The sequence below is a fragment of the Alosa pseudoharengus genome, unplaced genomic scaffold (assembly GCF_046254945.1).
Source record: "Alosa pseudoharengus isolate Yale_2024_CS ecotype anadromous, Long Island Sound unplaced genomic scaffold, YU_APseudo_1.1 YU_APseudo_1.1_scf_1, whole genome shotgun sequence".
NCBI lineage: Eukaryota > Metazoa > Chordata > Actinopteri > Clupeiformes > Clupeidae > Alosa > Alosa pseudoharengus.
Window position 1 is genome coordinate 56269798 of NW_027468564.1, and position 23008 is coordinate 56292805.

General features: G+C 45.7%; 1 protein-coding gene across 1 annotated transcript; it reads right to left on the reverse strand.

Annotated features, from left to right (window-relative positions):
• Window positions 1-867: 867 nt before the first annotated feature.
• On the reverse strand, window positions 868-22057 carry grb2a (growth factor receptor-bound protein 2a). The gene is made up of 5 exons (XM_076294271.1): window positions 21647-22057; window positions 6964-7061; window positions 4798-4920; window positions 3742-3910; window positions 868-3464 (listed from the first exon to the last, which is right to left on the reverse strand). The coding sequence occupies exons 1-5, from the start codon at window positions 21722-21724 to the stop codon at window positions 3279-3281; spliced, it is 654 nt and encodes a 217-aa protein (XP_076150386.1). The 5' UTR covers window positions 21725-22057; the 3' UTR covers window positions 868-3278.
• Between the last annotated feature and the right edge of the window lie 951 nt (window positions 22058-23008).

The window sequence follows — 23008 nt, forward strand, 5'->3', positions numbered from 1 at the left end:
TGGAGTTCATCCTTGTGTAATTCAATGCAGACAACAATATTGTAGCCATGTAGGTAGCAGTGGATTTTTAACTTATAAGACAAACGAGAGCATTGTTGCTAAACATAATGCAACAGAATAATTATTATTTCGATTATGTTGTTTTCATAATGATCGGAAGTCATAATTGACAATGAATCGATTCATTTGATTCATTTATTGCATAGCCCTTCCTTAAGGTAGGAGGAAGATAATAGGCTAACAAATAGGGTACCATTCACATATTCTGAGGTAGGCCTAAAAGATGGCTGTTCTGTTCCTTTGCTGTTGCTGCATCATCATGACTGTGATTCTCTACAGGCCTATATGCTCTACTCTCTACAGCACGCCTTCATCACATCTCAACCTGTGTCCAGATCAGAAATATTTACTAGTGTGTTATAGGCAAGATATACGAACTCTGTTTAAGACCGTTACAAGACAAGATGTAGCCTTAGTTTATATGCATTGGAAGATCGAATTCTGCATGCTTCAGGGAAAGAAGGGTTAAGCCTACAGCATGTCCTGAGGTTCAATTATGTGCTTGTTACATCCTCTAAAGTGTGTGTGTTTAATTCTATATTTTTTTTACAAAGGCCCTAAAGTGTCATAGTGAGATTCATTTTTGTATGAGGTGAGAATTTATGTTTTGCACTACAGGAAGGCAAAATATTTGCAAGGGAAGGCAAAACCTATTGCTAGGGAGCTTGGGGGGGAAATCCACCCCCTTGGACCCTGAGAGCTCCTTACATGTCAGTGTTCTCTTGTGATACATAATTACTTACTGAACTGCAAAATAGATACATAACAAGAATTAACTAAAACTGATGATTAAACAAGCTGCTCAGATACACAAAAAAATGTTGCTTTATTTAGTTATCAATCAAGAAAAAGAAATGGTACACATTTAAAGGGATACAGTCCACCTAACTGTGATGCTATTGCACACACCCAAACCATGGGCTCCTTCAGGTAACAACCACACAAATGGCAACATTTAAACATCAGTCTCAGGGCAACGTGTTTCATGTGGAGACTCAAACAAATCAGAAATCATGGGGGCATGGATGCATCAGAATGGTCCTTCGAGCCGGCTTCCACACCATGGACCAGCCTCACTTACCCAATGCTGAAACTGACTCAGACTCATCGAAGGTCTAACAAAATCTCGGAAGGCGGCCACCTATAACTTAAACCTGACAACTAATAACAAGAAGGGAGAGCTACTGATATTCAGAAGAAAATCAACCATTATTCTTTTTTATCAACTTTCATCCTTTGTTATGTGTTCCTCCTTCTACCTTGGATATGCAGTGGGTGAAGTGGCCAATATGGCAACAAAGGAAGGATAGGACACAAAGAATACTAGATGTGAAAATATGGCTTTAAAAATAGTGTGTGTAAGTATGCTGCATAATCTTTTGCCCAACTCATCTTTGAATTGTAACTTTCAACATCCTTCAAACCACTCAGAGCAATGCGTAAATCAGAGCTATCTTTTTCTGTAGTACTTTCACGTCATTAGAGCAACTGGGTTTTATTCGAAAAAAGAAAGGAACTGAGGGACCGGAGGAAAAAAATAGGAAAAATCACATGTTTAAATAACATGGTCTGTCATGCTTACTCCAAAGAACAAATCTATTAGGATCTCTTTTTAACCAATGTTTTTAGTTTTGTATGTGAACTTCTTCAGTCTCTGCTGTTCTCTGTATCATTGCTATTCTTTTGTTGTTGCCGTGTGATGCCAAACAGCCCCCATCGTCTGTAGAAAACAGATAGGGTGAAACAAGCAAGCACTCACAGTTTTTCACTCATGTGCCATTTCATCTGGACTCCTCTGCTCCAAAGGATACAGAAAATAAATCCCCATAGCAGTTGTCTTTAATTATTTTGCAAACACCATTTCAAATGTAAGATAACCGTATAATTAGTAGACCTCTCTTTATACACTTATTCCAAGTACAAATGCTGCAAAGTGTAAAAATTCATACATTAATGTGAAAAAGAGCAACACAGTGATGGCAAGGTGTGATCTGCCACCCCAAACCCACCCATACACTTGACAGTGAGACCATGGTTTTGAGGATGTAGCAAGGGAATGAATCATATTGTCTACATTTATTTCTCTTCAAGTTAAATACCAGCATCATACACGTGTGCACGGTCCCCTGCCCCACCAACTCCTTGGGCTGAAATAGATTTCACAAGAATTTTTTTTGTAATGTTGACCAACTCTTTGTAGTCTTGAGTAAACATACTGTCCATTTGCTTGCATTAGATTGTGTGTTTCTCACATAGACCAGTTCTAAGTCATGATTATCTTGCTGACAGTAAGCTGGGAAGGCACTGAGAAAACACAACTGAGCTAAAGGTCTCCAGAAAACATGACCCACTAATCCAATAACATACGACAGGTTGAAGTACACGCTTAATGTTAATTACAGGCAAGATTCAACATCGTAGGGTTTCATGATTGAACGTCACATCAACATAATTCATTATTAAAGTCAAAATGACAAAGTCATTCAGTAAGGAAAAAAGACGAGGTGAAATCCTAATGTTTAGAGGCCAAGTACACCATCTGTACAATAAACTCATCTCCAGAGCTTTCTGTATTGACCACATTTTGTATACTGTTTCAAGACATAAATGGATTTTTAAGCAAGCATTCTCTCTGACCTATGACATCACCTGGGATCAGGTCATGTCATGTCACAGTTCCCACTTAGACCAAAACTACAGACACAGATGCACGTAAGACATACAGCCTCTAACACATGTAGATTTTTACTCAGAAATTGATTGTTGTCCCTTGGAGTTCAATATGAAGTCCAATTACTTGATGGAAACGAGGCAGACAAAACAGATCCAGATCAAATCCTGGTTTCTGAAGGACTTCTAGAACTACTAAAAAAAAAAGATCTTGTTGAAACAGCATTTGATATCACAGGAGAAGGATGGCGGAAGGAGTGTGATGAGGAGGTGAAGCAGGAGCAGCCGGAGGAGGCGTGCCCCAGTGACTCCTCCCCCTCGGGCTCCAGCGTCGGCCCTTGGCAAACGCTCACGCCAGCGCCGCACCACCCTACGCCTCTTCTCTCCGCCAAAGCAGAGTCTGGCAACCCGCATGGCAACAGTCAGTCCTGGTCCACCCTTCCCCCCGACCGTTTCCACAGCAACCCCATAGAAGTTTGTTTTGGTTCTAGGGCTGGCGTGGCGTGTGGTGCGAGGTGGGGTCCAGTCCGTTGGGTTGTGTAGATGTCTTACATGTTCTGATTGACAGGCGTGACATAGTTGCGTGGGAACATTCCCGTCTGGCCGTGGTACGCCCCTTTCCACCAGTTGGGGTCAGAGTTGTCCAGCACTTGGATGAGAGCCCCTCGACGGAAGCCCAGCTCGCCGTCCTCCTGAGGGTCGAAGTCGAACAGTGCCTGTACATACGTGCAATGCTGGAGAAATAACAAGGAGAGAACACAGTAAGGAGCAGAAACAGCACACTAGGCACATCTTATCCTAAAATGAACCAAGACCAATACTGTAGTTTTGCTTATCGATATCAGAAATGGCCAGGGATGGACTTTAGTAGGTTTCTTAATGGAATGGTAGTCACAGTGGTCAATGTGTTAACTACCTCTGGGATCATAGAATAACAACCGCACACATTCTACTATTTAATTCCTTGCACAGTGTATAATCAAAAGCTTCCCTGCACGCACGCACACATACCTGTGGGACCTGCTCGATGTCTTTGAGGAAGATGGTCTGATTCCTGGAGACGGAGCTGGTGCGGTGGTACTCCACCAGGGAGTTGAGCGAGTTGAACTTGACCACCCACAGGAAATACTTCCCAGCGCCATCCCGCAGGACTTTGAAGTGCTGCACGTCATTGCCAAACCTGAGGAAGAGAGAGAGAGCGAAAGCATCCAGGAATTAGTACTGTCACTGACTGCTTGCTTCCCTACCATCTGGATGTAGCAATCACACAAGTGCGATTCAGTCATCTGGCCCCTACATTAGTGTCCCATCTCCCAGAACCATCTGTGTGGGATTGCATGCATCCACTACAGTTCTCGTCTACCGTAGGCAATACACTCAAAACATCTGTTGGGAAGCTCAGATGTTGATGCTGAAATGTCGAAAAACTTGCATTTTACAGGGATTAGATCACTGATTCAACTGCGTCTGGCAGAGGTTCAGCAGGAAGTTTTAAGGATATGATAAACAGAGTTAAGACCCCCAGATATGAGAGCATCTGTGCTGTGTAATGATGCTGTTGTGATCGCTGTGACGCCCAGATAATGAGCTGCAATTATGACACAGATAGGCAAAAGCCGTAAGGTGCCCTGGGCTAAGCTGTGTGTGGCTAAATCCCCAATTATCCTGATAAGCTGCCTATTGATTTTACAGCATAGGCAGACCTGGACTATGGCTGATGGGGAAGACTCCTGTGTTTACATCAATATGTAGATGACGCATTTTGACATGTTGTGCTGCTATATTGTAAACAAGTGCGGTCATGTCTTACCGTCCTGCTCCTGATCTCATGTTGTTAACAATATCTAACAATCACCACTAGGGGTCAATATTGGGCACCATGAGATGAATTAAAACTGAAAGTATCACTTACGCTGAATGCAGTAGAAATCATACCATGAAATTATAACTGAAAAGTATGTCAAACAGGAGTGTAAAAATAAAAACACAGCTGTTGCCCTAATAAAGTCGTGTTTGTGTATGAGCGTGTGTGTGTGTGTGTATGTGTGTGATCTGCTGTGGCCTTACTTCACGGAAAGGGAAAAGTCCCCTGGAGTACTCTCGCTCTCTCTGATGAGGAAGGCCCCATCCTGTCGCTGTTTGTTAAGCATCTCCTCGGCCTTTGCCCGCGGGATCTTTCCGTAAAACCACCTGACACCAAAGAGGAGCCATTAATCAGCGCAACAACATCAAAAGGGTGTTTTCACAGGGCTTACAAAACAGGACACTGTGTGTACAGGCATGAGTGGAGAGGGAACACACATTGGGTTAATTAATATGGAGGTGGCCTTTGAAAAGGCCAGTGGCTTCACTAGTGTTTATTTATTTGAACAGCCTGAATATCAATACCACAACAAAAGATCTGGAAATGACAATATTTCTTCCCTTGTCCCTTGCGACATAGAGTCATTGGAACCAATGCAAACAGTCCATATGACTCCTTGCTTATTGACAGTATAATAGTTTTTTTCCCTCCACAAACTATGGATTAGTCATATCACTATTACAATTAGATTGCATTACACCAACTGTAAACACTCCACCTGCTGCCACTGATTATGGGTTTAATGCTACAAGTAAGTAAGGGGGAATTTATAATGTTCTGATGAGATAAAAAAAACTGAACTGAGGTCAGTCACAAGCAACAGTAGCCGCAGCATCGGTTGGCGTCACACTTGAGCGCTTCGGTGGAGGTAGGAAAACGGTGCAATCCCAGAGAGGGCGTGTGCCTGCCGGGTCTGCTGACGGAGGAGAGGAGCACCCTGTGGTGCCCTGGGGGACCCGCCCCACCCACACTCTCCTGTCAATCAAACAATGTGCGTAACTGCACCGGAACTGGGCCTCGTCCCCCACAGGGACGCCTTTGTTAGCAGCTTCTGGAATGCCAGCAGAGCATGACCATGAGATGTGTGGGCTTCAGCTCTCCAGACCAACTGCTCCATCCGTCATGCTGGATCTCCACAGTCCAGGAACCCCCCTCCCCCCGTCCCAACACCCAGGGTCTGCCTCACGCTTCAGCTTTAGTTGGGACACACTCCCAACCCAGAGCAGCGGAGGCGGCGAGTCCCTCCTGCCTCATTTCATGATCATGTGCAGCCTCAAGCACAGCTCTGATTGGCTGAGGAGGAGCCACTGCACAGCGACCACAATCTGTCTCCATGCCATCCCTGGGTCATGAATCAGTGGGCGCCAATGCATCACTTCAAAGTCGCTGGGCTCCAGAAATGCACCAGGAAAAAGTAGAAAGCACGCGAGGCGGAGATCACACAACTTTTCCATTTCGGCAACACTAGAAAGGGGCTCGTTCTGGAAAGAAGCCTGCGGGTCTATTTCTACAACACGGAGCGCAGTTCAGGCGCGGGTCAGGGGTGAGTGGGTCTGCCGGGGGACGCTCGGGCGCCTGACTCAGCAGATTGGGCTCCGCAAGCCGGCCACATGATGAGGGCCTTCGACCAGAGTGGGGAGTCGGGCGAGCCAAACCCAAAACCCCTGACCACAAGGGCTCGCCATCAGAGAGGAGGGAAAACGGGGGGGGGAGGAAAGCTTCAGATCCAGGTCTTATATGGCATATCATTTTAAAGAGATGCTTTTGGCTGGCTGTCCTATTAAACAACACTGGGCAAGCCTCCCCAGCTCTTACTGATCTATAATAACAAACTGGTGCTGCAGCGGTCTGGCTCTGTGGCCAGTCCAGCCTCACCGAGTGGAGGTTGCTGGTGAAGCTCCTAAAAGCCTGGGACACACCAAGCTGATGGGCAGCCAATGTCTGGCCACTGGTGAGTGTCTGTCAGCCTAATTTGTGCAATGCGTGCCACACATCGGCACTAGTCGGGTCCTTGTTGGCAGCTTTTCAGCCAATTCAATACGTTGAATCAGCGCTAGAGCCTGCCGGGGAGCGAGATCATTCTGATTGGCTCTCCGCTGAATGGGAATTTGCTATTGTAGCAGTTTGCTGGTTCTCAGGATGACAGTGGCAGGAGGTTTAGCCAGCTTAAGCACAGATGGTTGTCATACCACTTTACAAAACAATCCAATAAATTAGGTTTGTGTTTTTAAGCAAGCCAACGATTGACAGAAAATATTCATTTTATTCTTTGCTCACTGAACACTGACGATGGATAACAAGAAACTGTACAGTAGCAGCAGTGACCTACTTTCATATGGGTGCAGAGCTTGGAGCAGATCAACACTTACGGATGTGGCTTCATTTCAATATAATTCTTGGGGATGAAGCCCTCTCTGCCGTTCACCTCTGCCTTGTACCAGTTTTGGTCACATTCTTCATTTAAAACCTGAAAATGCAAAAAGAGACAACAACAACACATGAGGCTAGTGGTCATCTGCAGTAGTAGAGAACAACAACACATGAGGCTAGTGGTCATCTGCAGTAGTAGAGAACAACAAGACATGAGGCTAGTGGTCATCTGCAGCAGTAGAGAACAAGACATGAGGCTAGTGGTCATCTGCAGTAGTAGAGAACAACAAGACATGAGGCTAGTGGTCATCTGCAGTAGTAGAGAACAACAAGACATGAGGCTAGTGGTCATCTGCAGTAGTAGAGAACAAGACATGAGGCTAGTGGTCATCTGCAGTAGTAGAGAACAAGACATGAGGCTAGTGGTCATCTGCAGTAGTAGAGAACAAGGAAAGAGAATCCCGGGCAAACAGGACAGACACAGAACAACAGGAGGGCACAGCTAGATTGACACATTTATCTACCAAAACTCAGCGAGGGCCACAACAAATGTCACATTCTCTCCTGACAGGTCTCCACAGACAACATCACGAGGCACGGAGCTCGTAAAAAAAAAAAAAGGACATGTGGTTGGCCTAGATATCCAGAGGAAGAGCGGGAGAGCAGACCAAAGCGTCTCCGTCAGGAAACAAGCGTGCAATATCCTTCCTGAGAGCGCCGAGCTCAGCGGGCACAGCCGCACATGGGCGTCGTTGCCATGGAGGAGTCACGCTTTCAGGACAACACACACTGAGCCACCCAGATACGGCCGAGCACCACCAGCCTGGGTCTGAAACAACATGAGCCATTCATATGGCAACACTGGGAGACCCTGCACACAAAGCCTAGAGGCGTATTGGCACACACTTAAAAAGAGTCTGGATAGCATTTCAGGTGAACGCTTGTTGAAAAGTCTGAGCAGTGGAGGGGTGGGGGGTGGGAGTGCACAACTACGTATGGGGCCAGACACTGCTGGTCTACAGTGCAGAGTCCAGCTTGGTCAGCAGCAGACGCTCTACTCAGAGAGCCCATCTGTGCTCACTACCCCAGGCCAAGTGGGAAGAGACACACACACACACACACACACACACACACACACACACACACACACACACACACACACACACACACACACACACACACACACACACACACACACACACACACACACACACACACACACACACACACACACACACACACACACACACACACACACACACACACACACACACACACACACACACGGCCTTAGAGAACAGTGACAATCTTTTAAAGTACACCATTTCTAGGGAATTTCGCTCAAGGTGTCGCAGAACAGAGAACACTAGCATCAGCAACTGGACTAAACCTTTCCACTGCTTATACAGCACACAGTAACAGCGTCCACTCTCGTCGTCGGAGATGTCCGCTGTGCCTGTGGGCCGAGACGGGAGATGACTCCCCCGGTCTCCTGGTGGTAGTGGCCTTCAGTAAACAGCCATTAGTCTTCCCCCTCCTGCCGCCCAGCTGTGGCGCCTTCACTGCCGCGCCACAAAGTAAAAAAAAGACTCCCACTGTAAACAACCGAGGGGGGGGCAAACAATGTGAGAAAACACAAGACCAGAGGTCTGAAGTGACCTATATTGGTGTGGGAATCAAAACCCCATATAAATGACTTCCTAGAATCCCAATGTTGTTTAAAAGGATTAGTTTGAAGGAAATGCCTCAGAAAACTGTGGTGTCTAAACATGTCTTTCTGTTGTGTGTGAACAAGCATGAGCTGGACAAGATCATCAGCCACTGAGGGGCAGTCATTCAAGTTGCATTAACTATATCCCACATCAGCCATCTTTTGTATCGTTCAAGAAAGGCGCTTCACATCTCATGAGTAATGAGTATATGCCACATCATTACTATGTTAAACTCCATATTATATTGTTTCACATCTCATGAGTAATGAGTATATGCCACATCATTACTATGTTAAACTCCATATTATATTATTTCACATCTCAGGAGTAATGAGTATATGCCACATCATTACTATGTTAAACTCCATAGGATTTCACATCCCATCAGTAAAGGGTATATGCCACATCATTACTATGTTAAACTCCATAGTATTTCCAGCAATAAGTACAGTCTTCAGTCACCTATCTATGGTCTACAAGCTTCCTCTGTAACCAACGGCACAAAATGGAAGCAACCTTTGGATCTGCAGCTCTGGTTAAGAGGGGATGAAGCTCACTCTTCTTGTCTGTGTGACCAGAACACACACAGCACGCGGAGGCCACCCTCAAACTCAAACTGCTGGGAGAGAGAGCGTGGCCAGTGGAGAAAAGTGTTTCCCAACCACAGCGCTGAACTACAATTCATCCTCTCATTATCTTCGGAAAGGATTTTAAGCCCAGAAGACAACCCCTGATTGTTATTTGTTCCAACCGCATAGCTTGTGCATTCAGCAGCAGCGAGCCGCAGCGCTGAGCCCACGGGCGTCTACGTGCAGAGCTGCGTTTCGGCAGAGCCGCGCCGAGCCGCTCTCCAGAGGAGCGAGAAATCTCCTCGCAAACTCTGCCCCAGTTTTCGACTCTTTCTAGAAAATCCTCTCAGCGGCAAAGAGCTTTTAGGAGGGGATAAGCAAACAAACAAACACACAAACAAACAGCAAAAAGAAGATGGAGGTGATTAAAGATGTGCGCCTCCCTCTGTTCTGAATGAGGGACTACGCGCCGTGGTGTGGGGAGGAGATGGATCACTCTCAAAGCCATTCTCCCCTTAAACCCTAAACCACACTGAGGAGACAGAGAGAGAGAGAGAGAGACAGAGAGAGAGACAGAGAGAGGGAGACATAGACAGAGAGAGAGAGACAGTGAGAGAGACAGAGAGAGGGAGACAGAGACAGAGAGAGAGAGAGAGAGAGAGAGAGAGAGAGACAGAGAGAGACGGGCTGCCCACACTGATGCCAGTTTGATCCAATATTCAGAGACGTGCGCCAGCAGCCTGCTGTCTCGCAGGAAATCCACTGTTGCTAGGCAGTGAATTACACACAGAGAGAGAGAGAGAGAGAGAGAGAGAGAACCATTGGTGTGTGTGTGTGTGTGTTTGTGTGTGTGCATGCATGCGCGTGTTAGTGTGCAGAGGAGAAATAAATAGATATTGGGTCAAATTACTAAATTAGGTCACTAACAGATGAGCTGTGTTGTAAGTACATATGAAATATATATAGTATTAAATTATTCTTATTTTAATAAAATAAGCCTTTTTTGTTTCTATAAATACAATTTGGGTATCTGTATTTTTGTATAAGACTGTAAAAACCTCTATGTTAATATGCATTTCATATATGAATGCAAATAAATGTAGTTTTTAATTTAGTCAAAATTGTATCAGTTGTACAACGGATTTGAAATATGCCCTTGGCCTTTCCAAATCACACTATGGCCTTTCAGTCATGTATCATGCATAAAATGAAAAGAGCAATCCAAACAACCTTTGGCCATTGTCACTATTTAAAGTTGATAGCTCACAATGTAGCCACATATTGACTTTGCCAACAGCTGGTATCTATGTGCTAGGTCTATTCAAACTCCATATGTCTCACATATACTGTACCAATTGTGAAACCCCATTTTGTCACATCAGTCAGCATATGTGCCTAGTCATGCATCATTACCAGGCAGCACTTGAAATAGGAGGTCATAACCCAGATTATTAATTTTAGTAAGAGCCAGAAGTGTCACATTTAAAAGGTAACATAATGAGAAGTTCCTCTCGAGGCTGGCCTCTCAGGGATGAACCTGAAAAGAGTTCCATTTTTAGGATTGTTCTTTTGGGCCTGCTCTTTAAACTGCTCTTTGCTGCCCTTTAAGGGACTCTGGACAGGAAGTCCATTTTGCAGAGCTCTGTGTGTCCATAGAAGACTAGGGCTGAGTATTAGCACAGATGTCCTGACCTGATTTGATTTGATTCTGATTCACAAGCGAGTGAATCGATTCAGTATAATTTGATTCTGATTCAGTAACATAGGAATGACATATGAGATGTGATACAGTAGCTACAGTAGAGAGATCTTAGACGGAACACGGAATGACTGGTAATTAAATGGATTTGATATGTTAGCCATGTTTGATATGTTTAACCATTACAGAAGCAGCCCTAGGAAAAAATGCATAGTAGCACAAAAATTATAACAAGAAATTTTACAGATCAATATTAAATCAGACAAACAACCCTAATATCCACTGAATTGAGGAATTGGTTTCATTTTGTGGAATCTCTTTAAGCATTATAGATAATGTCAATATTGACTTTATCCTTGAAATAAGGTTTATGTCAGAATATTCACGGTTATACTGATAGGCTTAAAACCAATGCATGGCAATTCTTATGATAACATTGACAAATATGACATGTCTGAGAAACATGGTACTGAGACTAATCATCACTATGAACTCTGCATGACCTCACAGATCCAATTTAAAAACACAGACATGAGCTGCCAGACAAGTGCCGCCTGTAATCCATGGCATGCCTGAGGGCGTCGGGCAGACACGACTACAGATGCCATCAGGACATGAAGTGTCAGAGCGCACGGCTGCAGATCAGACCCTCTGAGTCACTGTATGCGCTTTGATCTGCACAGCACGAGTAGGTGTGTGCGTGTGTGTGTTCGTGTGTATGTGTTCGTCTGTGTGTGTGCCCTTGTGTGTGATGGTGGAGGTGACAGGGGCGTAGTCAGAATGGCTGCCAAGTGAGGAGTGTTGGAGACTGGAACAGTGGTCCGTCACAGGCATTTCAAAAGCCGAAATGTAAAATATCCCTTTGACTCTGTAGCAAGTGTGAGGCCTGTAAACAAATCATCTGGCTTTGTTTACAACAGGCTACTACGGTCTGAGCTATTACCCCCCCCCCAAAAAAAAAGATGGGAGGCACAGATATGATGATGCATAACATTTCTCTGGTTTGGTTGAACCAGACTCGCACCTCAAGAGAGAAAAAAAGAGAACAAGAGAGTAAAGACTGAAAAAGAGTGAAAGGACAGACAGAGAGGGAGAGAAAGAGAAATCTGTAGAGAAAGGAAATGGGGAGCTAATGGCCACCCCTCCCTTTGAGCATGTGCCAGTGTTCAGCAAGGGAGCTGGCTGATAGAAGTCATTAGGCTCTCTCTAGGAAATGAGGGCCAGCCTGACCGAGCACACCAGGGAGGCCAGCAGCACAGCACAGCACAGCACAGCACACAGCACACAACACAGCACACAGCACAGCACAGCACACAACAGCAGCACACAGCACACAACACAGCACACAGCACACAGCAGCACAGCACACAGCACACAGCACACAGCAGCACAGCACAGCACAGCACACAGCACACAACACAGCACACAGCACAGCACACAACACAGCACACAGCACAGCACACAACACAGCACACAGCACAGCACAGCACAGCACACAGCACAGCACACAACACACAGCACACAACAAAGCACACATCACACAGCACACAGCAGCACACAGCAGCACACAGCACACAGCACACAACACAGCACAGCACACAGACGGGGAGGGAGGGGAGAGAGGAATTGGGGACAATCTAAGATTATACCAATGGCATACTAATGGGGTCTCTGGTCCAAATACCAATGGCATACTAATGGGGTCTCTGGTCTACGGCACGAGTCTAGAGGGAGGACTTGACAGGGTCTCTGCCACACAGACAAGTGGAAAGATGTAGAAGAGGATTAACTTGACTACTGTCTAGGGGCTGGTCTGATCCAACTCTCAGAAGTGGCAGGAGGTGAATCTTGAGCACACAGACCGCTGGACCAGCTCCAGGCAGAACTGCAAAATGTACTGAACAAGACGCTACTACAAAATAGTAATTTCTGTGTTTTTTTTTTTTTTGGACAAGTCGCTTGTCTGCAACTGAGTGAATGAAATTGAGTTGAGCATGGACTATGTCAATATCAATCTGATGAGGTCATAATTGTGTTGAACAAGAGAGCAAAGAATCAAATTTCACTAAAGGAACCACACTTAGCTAGGATGGATCGGTGGCAGGGACTGAGCCTTGAACTGAGATCTTTGCTTTGAACATCAGCCCCACTGTTTTTACATTGGACAGTTTTTTTCCCTTTGCTGACAGGCTAGATGTATTCGGTTTTATCCTCAGAGTTTCAGTGTACAGAGGCATCAGGTATGGCAAGCCTTTCAATATTTTACACCCCCTACCATAACTCCACTCCACTCCACACATACATCCTTGATTTAAGCCTCGAATGGTGATGTGACACCAATCACTGTTACAGTTTTTACAATCTGTCCCATTCTTTGGTAGTGATGAATGCCTGATTATTTTCTCATTATACTGTAGGACTGTATCTTGTAATTTTTACAGCCCACATACAATCAGCAGGTTCTAACCTAATCATAGAGAAACTCCTGATTACTTACTGTGTCAGGGGATATCATTCAATTAAACTACTGATTAGCAAGTATTACTTATCAGCCAAGCCAATGGCATGTTTTTGTGTTGACTTGCCAGAAGCTATCCCAACTTCCACTGAAATATTTAAAAATAATATAAAGGAAAAGACAAATATCCTGACCTGGCACTAGAGATGCCTAAAATCACACCCTTTGCCTCTTAAGAATGGCATCTGAAGTCTTAAAACCAGCACAGGTTTATTATAACTTTCAGTGTGTGGAAAGGGAGACAAATAATTATTGGTAACAATGACAGAATTGCAGATAATAACAAAATACTGGATGTGGTGTTTATCATTTAAGTGCAGCTAACACTTGAAACGGACGTCTAGATGTACATGAATAACACAGACTATTTCTGGGTGTTTTTTACAAAAAAGAGAAGCCAAACAAAGTATTTGTTCTGAGAGCAGCTGTGTAGACCTGCTATCGCGACAAACAGACAGAGGTGCGGACAGCTTGTCCTTATGTCCAAGTCCCTCTTATCTTGATGATAGGCTATCTCTGTACAGATGAGAGCTTAACTCAGTCATTTCTTGTAAACTATGTCACGCAAACATAGACTTTCTATACAAGATTAGGGAAGGGGAAGGTCGAATTGCTGACATATGCTATGTTAGAAGGTGCAACATTCTGTTTGCCACTATTGGGTTAATTGGTGTGGCAGTTACTGTACACACAGCTACTTGCTAAGTCATGACTGGCTTGGAAGTAGTGTTGTGGGGTGATGTGAAGATGTATTGAGTCGAACACACCAACCTGGTGAAGCTCCACTCTGACTGAATCAACTTGGTTAGCTAAAGTAAAGCTATCTCTCTCCCTAATCCAGAAGAATAAACACTTGACCTGATTGGTCATCATCGCTATAGTCTCCTGGTGGTTGTAAAAATGACCCTTCAGATGAATAGCACAAAACGCCAGTTTCTCATTCGTTTTTTAACAGAATGGGCAGATTTGAGAGCAGCTGGGTAGAGGTGCTAATGACCAGCGATCTCCACACTTATTCTTCTCCACATCCATATTATACAGGCACATGCCCATTTGTGCTCATTAGCCTAACCAGAAGGTGCCTGTCAGTCAGGCAACAGCATTCTGCCATGGCTTCACTGGATTCCACAAATCCCCTCTACGGCTACGTTCTACAGCCAGAGATTTTCTCACCCCCATAGGTCATGTCCCCTGGGCTCCTGACACGCCCCTCCGCTCACAACCTGCTCTCGGTGCATATGCACACCCACCACCACCGCCATCTGTGGCCCACCATCACACACGTGAGGCCACCCCCCCTCGCCCAGCAACATGGCCCCCACAGCTGAATAGAGTCGATTCGTATGTGGGTGCAGAAATAGTCTGGCTTGAACAGACTGTACCATTCACACTCCACTGCGCGAGCATACCATTGTCATGTGACTTTACAGGGTCGAGGGTGATCTCCATGTTAGGTATTCACAGCAAAGGCATGACCACCATAATGGACTCGGAATAGAAAGCATCTACGAAAACCATCCATTTCAGTTCCAGTTAGGATTTCGGTTTGTTTGTTAAGCTATGATAGAGGAGAGGAAGCTTGTTGATAATCTTAGTTAATTGATAAGATTAGTTACTTGATAAGCTTAGTTAACTTCACAACAAATGTCCTCCATGGAGTTTAGACCGTGCTGAATTATAAACATGGGTTCAGTCCAAGTGTGACAGATGAAGCCTCTTCACAGGGATTCCCTCTCAAAACACACAGTCTCCCTCTTCTCTCTAATAACACAGGGGAATCCAGGGTCTCTCAGAGGCGCCACTGAGCCAGTGTTTGGAAGCTCTGGGGGTGGGGACCAAAGACTGCTGTCAACAACTCAGGTGTGATATGCAATCTGAGGAAAAGGTCTGGCCAAGGGGGAAATTTACAATTATCCCTGGCCAAAAGTACACTCATTCCTTAATGCCGAATGAGTCAGCAAGTCAGCACCGTTTGAAAGACAACACGTCCTGTCAACTTCCAGTCCGCTGTGATGCACAAAGCCGGCACCTCCAGCTAGACGTCATGACTAACGTGCTGCTCCCCAAACTAGACAACACAGCCTGCCTCAACAACTCAGAGCACACCTCACCTGTGCCCAGCAGCGGTACCTTCAGTACCAATGAGCAAGAGCCACAGGCACTGGCAACCTGCCGCCTGAGTTCAAAGGCAGGCCGCAGGCTGGCTGGCGGGGGCTTGTAATGGCCTGTCCAGTCTCTCCTGGGCGGCCTGTGGACTCGCCACGGACCGTTAAGCCATCAGGGTTGTTTACCCAGAGCCTGTGATCAGGAGGCATCATAGAGCTGTAATGCTGGCTTAAGTGGGGCACTTTTAACAAGCCCACAGACAGGCTTGGCAGGATTACAGCATTAGTCCAAGCGCCTGCTTTCTCCCTCGACACCACCGCACACGCTGCCGTGGCAGACGGACCAGCATCAGACACATCACAATCATCATCATCATCATCATCGAAGGGATGAGATCACCAGACGGTGACTGATCCCCTGCGGGCGACAGCACAACCATAGACAAAAACGTTTGGTTGAGATCACATCTGTGATAAACGACCCAACACATGAATCATCTGATATGAGGCTGTAAGCCTGTCAAGTAGCAGCGTGTCTGAGGCCAGTGCATCGGCAGGCCTTTCACTCAAGACTCCCTCTCTTGCCACCCTCGGGGGCCTGTGACTGAGGTGCTAGTGACAGATGGGTCAGCGCTGACACTGATCCCAGAGCTGTCCCACAGGGGACGCGTCACAAGCAGAGTGGCTGATGGAGGATGTGGAGAGAGAGAGAGAGATAGGGGGAGAGAGAGAGAGAGAGAGAGAGAAAGAGAGAGAGTTGGGGATGACTCAGGGCCGTCTCTGATGCGTCACACTCTCATCTTCTTTGTTTGGTACCAGGAGCCACATGCATGCGCAGAATAACTGAATATCAACACAAGAGCAATGCACAGTCAACAGGCTTACTTTAGCATTTCCTCGGGAGGATTTCACGTCCTGTTTGGCTGCCTCTTTGTGAAGCAATCCTAGTTTTTGGTAAGAGCTACTCCCTTGGCGATGAAGAAAATGGAGAGTTGGGGATGAAAAGGGTCAATTATACATTCATAACATTGTGTCTCAGCGAGAAGTGCTGACAGCTTCCTGCAGTAAACACTCATGACTTATGGGGCTGGTTTATGTGAAAAAGAGAAAAAGGCGTCATTAAGAGATTTTTCCCTTTCTCTTCCTGCCTCTGTCTCTTCCGCTGGGAGGATTCTATTGAGTTTCCGCGGCAGCCGCAGAGGAGCCGGGGCCCAGTAAGCGCTCCTCCCCTGCGGGGCAGTAAATTGACACACAGCTCTGATCAATACCCACGGAGGAGGAAAAAACGCCCAGCGTCAACAGTATTCCGTGATATACGAGGAGCGAAACTGCTAGTTTTCTATTACGAGACAAATCAAGCAGAAAACACACTGCATCAAAAGCCAAGAATAGAGGCCAGAGCCAGGGCCTGTGCCTTGGCACACAAGGGAGAGCCTTTGGTCAATATAGCTACAGTGTTCAACAGAACGTAGGGGACAAGTCTATGAACTCTATGAAATAGTGCTTCATCTGTTCTGAGTCATGTTCCTGACAGTGTTGTCAGATTGGCAGCAGATCCAGTCAAATAAAACACCCCTGTCTGATAACACAGTATTGACTTTGTCATTAGCATAATGCCAGTGCTACTGTATGGTAAAAATGAGCACATTTGATACCATGTTACATGTCAGGGATTATAAATGACTGCGACTGTAGAAGCAATAATAAAAGTCACATTATATGGATCTATGACAGGGTACGCCACAGAGCTCATTAACTGCAGCGTTTAGTGGTAGTAAGTGACTAAAGGATCGCAAACTTGATTGTATTCTTGTGCAGCCTCACAATCTAAATTTTGCTGACTGCCACACAGGCGAGGGCATATCCCACTGAGCCGCTATTTGGCACAGTGTTTCCTTTCATCTGAGGATCTCACACTCGGCAGCTCCCGGAAAATCCCAGGTGGCCTTGAGAAAGTGGGGCACACCAAGAGGCGCTCCCATACACATCTCATTTTACCCCCTCAACACCCCGGGAAAAGAAAAAAAGAGAGAGCTAGAAAACTAAGGGTTACATTCCAGACTCCCTTCAAAGAGCGGGTCCCTGAGCTTGCTGCTAATAAAATTGAGGCCTTAGACCTCAAGAGAGTCTCAAGTGAATCAGGCTGCAGAGAAGAAGCCCTTCAAAGCCACAATCAGGAGCAGAACACAAGCCTTCCCCCCTCCAGTCAGAAGTCATGATCCCGTAATTAGAGGATTTCTTTTCCATCTCCATCACAGCGCTGCTTGCCAAAGGGGAGCATCGCTTCATTAAAGTGGTACAGGGCTCTGGAGGAAAATATACGTTTTTTGCGCATACTTCAACATGGCACACTGACAAGGAGACACGCTTGAATTATCAACCGTCTTCTTATCACCTATTTTTGCAAACATTTCTAAAATGTCTTTTCAAAGCTTGCACCATATCACAGTTTTGCACAGTCCAGAAATAAAAAAGCCCAGCAACTTTCACAGCGTTCTCCCATGTCAGCGACTTGTCAGCACGTTTCTCAGCCACATCCAACTGCGTCCCCTCCCTCTCCTCAAACCCTGAAATGCTCCACATTTTTTTTTGCGCAGAGAGCGGGCCGTGTTGAAAACTAAAAACAACAGCCAAGCCCCGGCGACCTTCTGTCACCTCCTCCCTGACCTCCCCTCCCTCGGCCCCGGCACTGAGGCAACACGGCCCAGTCACAGGCCAGGGTCCTGAGAATGTTTTCCTCTTCTCCTGTGTTTACTTTCTCGTCCCCGGGGTGGCTACGGAGGTAAGATTGGGGGGGACCCCGTCAGAGAGAGCCGCCGCTCTCTCTCTCTGGTCCTGCTCAAGCTGCTGGTTTGAGTTTGCAGCTCTCTGCCCACTGAGCTGGAGGGAAAATAAACACCATCACCTCTCCAGAGCCCCCCACTTCCTGCTTCTCTCCCTCTCTCCCACGGCTTACACGGGTGGGGGTGGGGGGGGGGACACTGCAGCTGGAGCAGAAAGATGGAGCAGAGGTCTGCTACGCCTCTCTCCAGAGCTGCCAAGTCCATCATGTGCATATTGTAAAGGAAAACTGTAAGGACCTGCAGGGTATAGGATAGAGACAGTGCCAGCAGGCCAGTATGCCTTTGCATAAGCCTTTCAAAGCAAGAAAACAGATTATCTCCACATATCTGTACAGTGCTGCTCAAATGACATTTCAACTCTATTGAGCCTTTGATGCAGATGCAGATGTTCTTTCTGGACCACAAAGGCCATCAACCAAGGCACTTCACTGCCCCATCTGCCATGAGGTCACTCTGCAATGGGTCCTTCGAGATGGATCCATTATTCTGGTCACAAGAAAGATCTCTGCAGCTGCCTTCTGCTGCCATATAGCCTGTGGCAGAGCTCCAGTTTCAGCTCCTTCTCTTCCCTTTCTGCTGCTTTCAGACTCAAATTAGAGCTCTGCTGATGTTCAGGCCTCCTGTTTGCAAAGAGAAATTACATGCTGAGGGGATTAGTAGTGAATTAGTAGTCCTTGTATGAAAGAACTGGAAAAAAAACAGTCTGTTTCTGTTACCAAAATGTGTCTGGTAAACTGAAATGGTTAAAACTAAGAAGCTTGGCAAATGGCAGATAGTGCTTTTATCCAAACGGCTTAGTTATCATAGAAGACCACAGCAGAATGCTGACAAGGTAGCCATGAGCACTTTTTTCTTCTTCCCTCCCCTCCTCAAAAATTACCATGAAAAAGCCAAAAATTACTATCTTCAGCTGAAACATTAATACCATAGATCTGTGCTTGGAGGGGTAAGCCACTGCATGAGCAAAACACAACCCACACAGACTCTCTGACCCAAATTACAGAAAAGGAGAGGAAATGGCTTCTGAGCGCCGCCTGTGCCGAATTCTGATAATGCTGCCGAGCTTTGCCACACGCTGCCAAACACCAAAGATTGAGTCAGATCTATATGGACGAGGCCAAGACGAGCGCCTGCCGAGGTGGGAGCGAGCTGCTCATGAACACTCTGCTGCTCAACAAGGATTTCTGTGTTTTTGCCAACAGGACATTCAAGTCGGCTGACAATTTCAAACTGAAACAGTTTGCAGAGCAGAGCTGCAGAGCTTTGAAGTGTGCGGTTAGTGTGGAACAGGCTCAAGTTGAGGGGGCTGGGGGCTGAAAAACAGCCTCTTCCACGGTTTCTAAATTCAATTACGCAGCTGGAGAATTGGATGGCAGGCGTTCCTGAATCCCCTTCAGACCCCCTCTCTCCAAACCTCAGGAAGCCGAGCCTCATGGGACCTTGGGGAAGAAGGGGGCGGCGGACTCGGTTTAGGGGCTGGAGCAGTGAGAGCCAGTAGGAATTGGGAGAGTGCTTGTGCAAGCCAGTCTCCTTTCCTCCCTTTTATCTCTTCCCAGTGTACCAGAGCACAGTGGCACAGGCCCAGGAGCGTTACTGTCAATCTGTTGCCTCACATATTTCATATTTATGCTCAGCTCATACGCAGGCAGGCACGGGCCTGTGGGACCATGCTAATTGGCACGCCGCAGCCCAACCTTGTTCACCACAGTAACTCAGGTCTCAACGCCAGTGGTTTTCACAAGAATTAGGGCTCGCTTGTCAGTGAAGAAATAAGGGATTTGTGTGTCTTTTACACTATAGGCAGGGCCAGAACAACTGAAAGTTCACTGAATGGTATTTGTCTCCTAACCTCACATATTTCCACTATACCCTAACTGTAGGTACTCATATCATGTGCCTTGACTCCTTTATGAATATTAAAGGCTGTTAATTTCAGAAACAAACAATACACAAACTATTTTAAAGTATATAACAGATACGCAGACATTAGACATTAAAGTACACTAGTGACAGTGAAGTTGGGTTGATTACTGTGAGGAATGGCTGCTCTATTCAGTAAGGCAGACAGACCAGAGGCCAAGGCTGCCCAAACATAAGAGCAAGAGACTGAAGTGAAGAGAGGTTTCTAAGGACCTTGCACACATCTTTAAAAATGACACAGCGCTGGCATATAGTCCATCTGACAGTGAGCGTGAGTGGCACCGCAATCACCGAACCGAAGCCGTGGCACTTGGCTCAGCCTTCCCTGATGGAGAGGATAAGATGAGTCATTAACTGACAAGCGCTAGTGAAATGGCAGACATCCTGTTCCAAGAACATTTAATGTCTCAACCACAAAAATGCTGGTATCGGAAGGGGCAAAAGTGGAAAACAGAAAAAAACAACATTTAGATGCTTGCTGTAAGAAAATAAAACTGGTTTGAAGCCTTTTCTTCAAAATACCAGAATAGCAACACTCACCTGAGGGATTAATGGCAAAAATGGCCTATTAAAGTGTTAGGAAAGGTAAGAGTGCACAGTGACAGTGCATGCACGTTGTCCCAAAAGGGTGGACCTTGAAGTATAAGGGAACTATCTACTACCTGAACAAGAACAGCATTGCCATGATCTCTTGGGCAGCTGGTGGGGTTGGCTACTTCTATTTGGCTTCCTCCTCTAAACTCTTGACCTCTCACTGGCATGATGGCTTAGCCTACATGGGACATGTTATGGTTACAGTATGTGAATTGATCCTGAGATGTAATTTGATATGCCTGAAGCTTTCAAAAGGGTTGTCAGTGAGTGCAGTTTTCTCTGTGGTAAACTCCCATCAGAGATGCTCAAAGGACCAAGACAATGAACTGTACACAATATGAACACTGTAGGAATCTAGACGGGTGGGTGGAACAGTTTCAAGACATACAACAAATAATAAGCTACTTCAGTATCAACAAAATAATTTACTTAGGGCATGAATCGAAGGCTGCCTCTTTCCTAGCCTATCGTAGCCTAGGCTACATCGACTGCAACTTCAACTGCACAGGCAAGGCTGCCAGAAACTTGAACCACTAACCCAGAATTACTGATGACAAACACTAAGACAAATATTCAGAGCAGTTGGTGTTCCCAGTCGGGCGCAGCACATGCAAAACTCCTTGGTAAATACATTCTGTATCCTATTTTCAGTTCATGACCATGTCATTACAAAGGCTAACATTTCCAAGACACCAAATATACGAGCATAAATCAGCGATTACCTTCAGTACCTCTCCACGCTTGAAACTTAGTTCATCATCTGCAGTCGCTTTAAAATCGTACTTCGCTATGGCTTCCATTGTGCAGGGCAGCTGATAACCTGTTGTTGTGTCCGTGCGGAGGGTAGCCTACACAAACCAGTTGCTGCTCCCCTAATTCCTCGACTTATTCCTTCTGGATGGACGAGAACTGGGATAGACTGGAAAGAAAAAGACCAAGTTGGTTTTACTGCTCCTCAGCCTATGCCCTTGTTTAGAGGAGACGTTTGGCGGAAGGTATGAACTGCAATAAATAAAAATGCGTGTAAATCCGAGCGTATAACAACAAATTTGTGGAGGAAAAACGCAAAACTGCCTGGGCGAAATAGTATTTGATGAAACCGCACCCAGAGACAATAGCTACATTGAAAGACACACGCATGTAGGGGAGGAAGGAAATGAAGGAGCTGACATGTCAAACAGCCAACTACAACTCGCCCACATCCCGAAAACAGCCAATCAGAGATGAGGAACGACCCTCGTCAAATAGGTGAATTTTAAGCGTATGCGATTTTAACATGACTCAGACTGAAATTGTAGAACTCCACAGCCACTATTTAACTCCTAGTCACCATATCGCAATTTTCATCGACACTAACTTTACCACACCGAACAAAGTGACTTTTATATAGCCTAGTTTATGTCGTTTGGACAAAAGCGTCTGCTAAATACAAACTATGGACATAGACATAAGCCTACCAAGCCCCTGATGTTCATGAAGTCACTTATTTGCAATTGCGAGCTGAAAAGCACACTTAACATCTTGAAGCAGAAGTGTGTGAGATTATTTCATGCAAAGACTGCGAGTAGGCATGTCATAAAAAAATGTCAATGTAAGTTAAACATCGTTTCCTGTCACCATTACGCACAAATAAGAGCTTTAGCCTACCATAAAGTAGTCGCAATAGTAGCCTATGTTAACCTATAGTAATAGCCTACTTTATCTTGTTCAAACAAGACACTACTTGCTGGGAAGTAGACTAGGCTACTGCTTGTTTTATTTAATTATAAAGCTTAGTCCTGCCTCGGAAATATAGGCAATCATATGTCTGACCACCTCTTTCATATCAATATGCCCCAGAAAACTATAGCCTACTGAAACAGTCCTCAAGCTCTCAGGGGATCCTGTAAAACTCCTGCTTGATGGCTGGTGAAATGTAACTGCGATATAAAGAATGGGCTGTCAGGATGCTCAGGGAGATTGTGTCTGTGTTACTGCCCCAGCAGTGTTTCTGTCCGTCTGTGTGTGTGTGTGTGTCTCTCTCTCTCTCTCTCTGTGTGTGTGTGTGTGTGTGTGTGTGTCTGTCTGTCTGTCTGTCTGTCTGT